This window comes from Triticum dicoccoides, chromosome 5B (genome assembly GCF_002162155.2).
Source record: "Triticum dicoccoides isolate Atlit2015 ecotype Zavitan chromosome 5B, WEW_v2.0, whole genome shotgun sequence".
NCBI classification, from domain to species: domain Eukaryota; kingdom Viridiplantae; phylum Streptophyta; class Magnoliopsida; order Poales; family Poaceae; genus Triticum; species Triticum dicoccoides.
The window spans coordinates 605,629,642-605,636,711 of record NC_041389.1 but is presented as its reverse complement, the minus strand read 5'-3'; the positions used below and the strand labels follow the sequence as shown (position 1 = coordinate 605,636,711).

The following is a 7,070-nucleotide window of genomic DNA, read 5'->3' as shown; positions in this document are numbered from 1 at the left end:
CGGCGGTGGGGCGGCGGGGGCCGCCGGCGAGGTGGGGGGCGACGGGGGTCTCGCCCCGATCTGGATCGGGCGAGGGAGCAGGGGAGCGTGGGTCGGGGCGCGTGGGGGGAAGTGTGGGGCGGCTAGGGTTTGCCGCGGGGGGTGAGGGGATAAGCGACCGGCGCTGGGCCGGGCCAGGGGGGGAATGGGCCAGGGGGGGAGGGGCCAAGTGGGGAGGGGGAATGGGCCAGGGGTTTTCCCTTCCCCCCCTTTTTTTGTCTTTCCTTTTTCTTTTATTATTTCTCTTTTCTGTTTTTAGTTTACTTAAAATGCCAAAGCATTTTACCAAAATTAGTGCACCCCACCATAATTAGGTTAGCTATTTTAGACAACCCCCGAACATTTTTAGTCTTTGTTTTGAAACCTTTTATCTTTGCTTTTGTTTTGATTTTGAATTCGAACCGGTTTCGAACTAACGCGAGTTTATCCACAGTAACCGAGGTGACGTGGCAACATTAGTGGGGATTACTGTAGCATAACTACCCGGGCGTCACAAAAATTTACAATATCGTTCATAGGTTCCTCAAACCAATCCCTTGTCTCAGAAAATTTAGCTACTCTAGCAATTTCATGAGCTACTTTATTTGCCTCCTTATTACAATGTTCAAATTTAATTAATGAAAAATCACAAGCCATAAAATAACAATCATCAAACGCAGCTGCAGCCGCTCTCGCTGTATGTCCTCCATTCTTCATTGTGTCAATTACTTCCATATTGTCGGAGTTAACAACAAGTCGGTTGCTTCCCGCCTTTTGTGCAAGTAATATGCCAAAACGTAGTGCCATGGCTTCCGCTGTTAAAACATATGCACACCAATCCATCTTCCAATTCCCTCCAACAATAAATCTTCCTTTATCATCTCTAAGTACAGCTCCCACTGTGCTTCTAAGCATGTCTTGATCAAAAAAACATCGACATTTAATTTCAAAAAACCTAGAGGGGGTCTCGTCCATCCCTCTATTCTATCTGTTACCTTGGAGGATTGTACAATAACATAGTTTGTCGTTATAGCACGGGCTTCCATCAGAATTTGGTATGCATCTTGGGTCTTCCCATGATGGACTAGCGAACGTCTTTTCCACCATAAATACCAGGCTGTTATAGCGACCAATTCGCAAACATTTTGTATGCACACTGTAGATAGCTCGTGTTCTGGCATAAGAAGTAGAATTTCGAGTACTGCCTCTCCCGCACGATCGACCGCGCAAGCTTTTTTAATGGCTTCATGCAATCCCAGTTTCTCCCACACCTCTTTTGCCTTTTGACACAAAAATAAATGTTTAGTATCTTCAGGCCCGTTCGAACATGTTGGGCAGGTGGACGAAACTTTCATATGTGTATTAGAAAGTGTAACACGACACGGGAGGGTTCCGTGTAAGGTACGCCAAATAAAGATCTTCACTTTTGCTGGACAAGATAATTTCCAAATCTTGCTCCAAATAGTATTGGAATTTATTCCTCCCATGCCATTTGAGTGTTGCAATTTCCTCCCATGTTGCATTTTCCATTCCTCCAGATAATCAGAACGAACCGTGAACAATCCATTCTTTGTAAAACTCCAAGCTATGAAATCCGACATGTTATACGTGGGGAGGGGGGTCTCAAGCACCCTCTGGACATCAATTGGCCATAACGTTTGTCTTACCAAATCTTCATCCCAGCAATTGTTGATTGGATCTATAAGATCAGCAACTTTTGTTAGAAGTTGTCCTCTTCTAGGAGTGATAATTTTCCTATTGGCCCCATTCGGGATCCATGCATCTCTCCAAATATCAATATTTTGTCCATTACCGGCTCTTCAAATATAACCATTTTTGAGAGAAACCACTCCCGCCATAATGCTTTGCCAAGTGAAAGAAGATCCTTTTTTAAGACTCGCGTTCATTAAATCTCCATCTGGAAAATATTTAGCTCTCAAAATAGTGGCACATAAGGAGTCAGGATTATCAAGCAGGCGCCACGCTTGTTTGGCTAACAAGGCCAAATTGAAACAATGTATGTCTCGAAAACCCATTCCTCCTTGGTCTTTTGGTACACACATCTTCCACCATGTCATCCAATGCATTTTCTTCTGATTGTCTTCGTCACCCCACCCAAAATGCGACATCGCGTCAATGATTCCTTTGCATATTTTTTTAGGAATTTTAAAGATGGACATTGCATATGTTGAGATAACTTGTACAACCGATTTGAGAAGGATTTCCTTTCCTCCTGCTGATAGCAGCTTTTCCTTCCAACCACTGATTTTCATAATAATTCGATCTATTAAGAATTGGAAACAATCACTTTTGTTTATAACCACATTTGAAGGCAGACCCAAATATTTGTTATTGAGAGCTTCAGTCATAATGTTCAAAATAGTACATATATGCGCCTTATCTTCCACTTTCGTGTTGGGACTAAAAATATACTAGATTTTTCAACACTCACCATTTGCCCCGATGCAGCACAATAAGCATCCAAAACTGATTTCAGCGCCTCCGCATTGATTGAATTAGCTTGCATTAGGATTAATGAATCGTCTGCAAAGAGGAGATTTGAAATAGATGGGGCATCTCTGCTAACTTTAATTTCGGAAATACTTCCATTCTCCTCTGCATTACCTAAGAGTGCAGTCAGGCCTTCCGTACACAACAAAAGTAAATATGAGGAGAGAGGGTCTACATGCCTCAATCCTCTAGATGGTTTGAAACTTTCTGTTTCTTCCATGTTAAAACGAACTCGGTATTCCACCGAGGACACACATTGCATAATTAAATTCACCCAATTTTATTGAAAGCCTAGTCTCAACATGACTTCCTTTGAAAAGGGCCATTACAAGGTGTTTATGATGACTTCTTCGATTTTAATTGTTTGTTTATTTATTGGGGAAGACTGCGAGCGTGGTGTGAGAGTGTGGGCAGGGCAGAAATCGAAGATCGCTCAGAGGCGACCAGTGTGAGTCCACGTACGAATTGTGGGAATCGACCAGTGTGAGTCCACGTACATGATTGGCAAGTGGTCCGTCCATCCACGGCAGCCTGGAGCCGTGGAGAGCCCACGGCGGCGACCGACCAGCCCCACACGTCACGACCTGGCGTCCATCCACGGCAGCCCCACGGCGGCGACCAACCAGCCCCACACCACACGTCACGGCCTGGCTGCGGATGAGGCGAACACCAACCACCCGCAAAGATCGGGCGCCGACGAGCACGGCAGCGGCAACAAACCCCCGAAGCTGAGGCCCCGCGGGCCGCCGCCGCAACAGAAAAAACAGGGGAGAGCGTGACACGGCCGCGCAACCGCAACAGCGGGGAACAGGTCCAGGGTCCTGTCCTGCCTTTGCTCTGCCATTTTCCGCCGCCGGTGAGATGGCCGGAGGGATGCAACCGACGCGACAAGCCGGCCTGCGGTCGTCGTGGCGGCGCCGCCGCTACGAGCACTGAGCACGACGCGGCGTGACCTGGAATCCTGGGTTTCATTTCTTTGCAAGAAGACGTAGCTCAGATCGCGTGCCGTCATGTCGTCTAACTCCTCCTCGGCGGCTCCGCCGCCGCCCTCCAAGAGCAGCCCTCCTCCATCGGCTGCCCAGCCGCCGTCACCGGGTTCGTCGCCGTCCACCTCCAATTCGTCCTCGCCGGCGCCATCCAGCTCCAACGACCCCTCGCCTCCGCCTGCGCCGCCCAAGTCCCGTGGCGCTCCGGTGCCACCGGGCAGGAACCCCTCTCCGCCAGCCCAACCCTCCAGAGGGTCCGATGAGTCGAGCAGGTCATCCTCAAAGGCTTCGCACCGTGTCAGCTCCAACACCACGGCCGAGATCATTTTCGCCGCCGCCGGGGCCGCGATGCTCCTCGCGCTCCTCATCGCGGCCTGCGTCTGCTGCTCAAGGAGGACCGCGCCGAGGAGGCGGCGGAAGCCTCACAATCCCATGCATTTCTACGCGGATACCTCCGGCAACAAAGGTAAAACTGCAACGCTCTCACGGTCACCGTCGATCGCCCTTGCATGCCCCGTGGTGCTGTTCCTCTTGCTCTTGATTTGCGTACGTGTAGTTAACCACCATTGTCATGGCGTGGCAACCACAGCCAGCAGCACGTACTACACCGGCGGGCCGCAGCCGCAGTGGCAGAGCGGCACCGGCGCTGGGCCGTCGACGAGCACGTTCGACCCACCGGGGGGCCCCTGGCACAACTCTGGCGTCCACTCCAGCCCGCGCGACCAGCCGACGTCACCGCCCGCACCGCACGAGACGCTGGGGCTCGGCAGGGGCACGTTCACCTACGAGGAGCTCGCGGCGGCGACGGTCGGCTTCTCGCAGGCGAACCTGCTCGGGCAGGGCGGGTTCGGGTACGTGCACAAGGGGGTGCTCCCCAGCGGCAGGGCGGTGGCCGTGAAGCAGCTCAAGTCCGGGAGCGGGCAGGGGGAGCGCGAGTTCCAGGCCGAGGTGGACATCATCGGCCGGGTGCACCACCGCCACCTCGTGTCCCTCGTCGGCCACTGCATCGCCGGCACCAGCCGCATGCTCGTCTACGAGTTCGTCCCCAACAAGACGCTCGAGTTCCACCTCCATGGTCAGTGCCTCTGTCTCAGTCGCCGTGCACAACTTCAGGAGTTAGCTGACACGGACTGATGGTTTCAGGGGAAGGGTCGCCGGCGATGGCATGGGCGACGAGGCTGCGCATCGCGCTCGGGGCGGCGAAGGGGCTCGCCTACCTGCACGAAGACTGTGAGCATCTCCCTAGCTTATCACCACATCTCCATTGTTGCGTTGCATGAATCACATTTGTCATGCTCGATCGTGTGCCAACAATGAAGGCCATCCACGGATCATCCACCGCGACATCAAGTCCGCCAACATCCTCCTGGACAACAACTTCGAAGCCATGGTGGCGGACTTCGGGCTGGCCAAGCTGACGTACGACGGCATCACGCACGTCTCGACGCGGGTCATGGGGACGTTCGGGTACCTGGCGCCGGAGTACGCGTCGAGCGGGAAGCTGACGGAGAAGTCGGACGTCTACTCCTACGGCGTGATGCTGATGGAGCTCCTGACGGGGCGGCGGCCCATCGACGCCACCGCGCACTTGGTCCTGGAGGACGGCCTCGTCGAGTGGGCGAGGCCGGCCCTGTCGCGCGCGCTCGCCGACGGCGACTACGACGCCGTCGCCGACCCGAGGCTGCAGGGCAGCTACGACCCGGTGGAGATGGCGCGCGTGGTGGCCAGCGCCGCCGCCTGCGTCCGCCACTCGGCCAAGAAGCGCCCGAAGATGAGCCAGGTGCCGATGCCATAGCACTCGCACACTTGACACGCACTCTGTCTCCCATGGATTTTCATGGCGTGTGGCAATGGTGACTTTTTGTTTTACCTCGGGTGCAGATCGTGAGGGCGCTGGAGGGCGACATGTCGCTGGAGGACCTGAACGACGGGGTGCGGCCGGGGCAGAGCAGGCTGTTCGGGGAGGAGGCGGGGTGGTACAGTTCCGACATGAACCGGGCCAAAGAGGTGGCCGTGGCGAGCCCCGAGTATAGCGGCAGGTCCGGACGGCCCTCGCCGGTCAGCAGCGACAGGCCAATCTCCGACGAGATGAGTCCGGCGGAGAGACAGCCGCCGCACCTCTGACCGATTTTCTGATCTTCTTGCCTTACGTCTGGGTAGTTTGTTCATGTGCTATTTCTAACATTTCGTGTTACCGACTAGTGTTGGTGTGTTGAACCATGCATGTCATGTTTGGACATAGAAAGGGCCATTGAAAAAGTTTCTTTTTTCTGTAGACAACAGCAAGACTGTTTATATAAAAGCAATAATGTACTCAGCTAAACTGAAAAATATTGTGCTGCTCTTGACACGAGAGGTAAGCTATCTCATAGAGTGAGGAATCCATGATGCTACTATAACATTCTGATATGTTGCCAGGACAGCGAGTCCATGGTTTGCTGGCGTTGGGTGCAGGATGGTACTATACCTGTCAGACTTTTGTCAGTTGAGTTCAGGTACGTGATGGGGAGCCCGCTCTTTTATATGGCCAACTATAGAGATAATGTCATATTGCATATTGCTTTAATACGGTCCCCGTGGTCCTTGTAGTCGCTGGCGACGTCTAACTTGACCCTGAAACTTGCATATTGCTTCAATACGGTCCCGATACATAAAAATACGTGATCAATACGGTCTTTGAGGTTAAAATAACAGTCCTAGCTCTACACATTGTATACGTATCTCGCCAACTATATGATTTGCTTGCCACGCTTGAAGACATGAGTTGCGCATGCCTAGGCTCAATCATCGTACATGTTGACACCTTATTCCCATCGCCTCCCACTCCCACACTTTCTACTAGTTCAGGAAAGGCCACTGGGTCAGCTAATGTGATATCCTAGTTTTCTCAAAATCCACATGTTGATTTTGTTGAATGACAGGCCACATAGCGTCGGTAATATATAGACTCGACTGAGAAGCTCATGCCTTGATTTTGTTCTAGTTGCATGTGCCTTATGTTGGTGTGCATTGATGCATGTAAAGAAGCAAAAGATTTTGCCGGTAGACTCATAAATTTAAGGGCGATGCTCTTTTGTGATGGTTAATTGATTCTTTCATGATATCTAAGGATATAACTCAACTTCCCTTTTTAGAATTTATTTCTTATTTCTTCGACAAAAAGTGTTGAACTATTTGCATATAATGTTAACTCTAGGAGAAGTATTTGCCTCAACCCGTCCTCGACATGCCAGGCCCGCACAAGTGCAGCGACCCGACATCACAATGATCAAGCTGCGAGGGTTTGCTACAGTCCTTGCTGGGGCAGCGGATGGACCTGATGGCCCACATAGGAGTGTTGCGTGCGGGCGGCTAGGGGCTCCTGGGAGTGGATCTACATCTCGGAATGAACAAGGGTTGCAATCTCTCTCTGTTTCCCCATCTTCTCTTAGCTCTTACTCGCCGCGCAACACGGCATCCTAGTTGGTTGGGGTTCGGGGTGACTACGGGGCAATCCTTGCATTGCTGCCCACCCTTGGTTGTGTGCCGACTGGGATCTACCTGCGCACTCATGGC

General features: G+C 52.1%; 1 protein-coding gene across 1 annotated transcript; it reads left to right on the top strand.

The window, feature by feature from the left end:
• The first annotated feature begins 3,179 nt into the window (after positions 1-3,179).
• Positions 3,180-5,884, top strand: LOC119312002 (proline-rich receptor-like protein kinase PERK4). Its single transcript, XM_037587722.1, has 5 exons — positions 3,180-3,981; positions 4,105-4,590; positions 4,659-4,745; positions 4,835-5,295; positions 5,397-5,884. Exons 1-5 carry the CDS (start codon positions 3,540-3,542, stop codon positions 5,637-5,639), a joined length of 1,719 nt encoding a protein of 572 aa, XP_037443619.1. The 5' UTR covers positions 3,180-3,539; the 3' UTR covers positions 5,640-5,884.
• Positions 5,885-7,070: the final 1,186 nt, after the last annotated feature.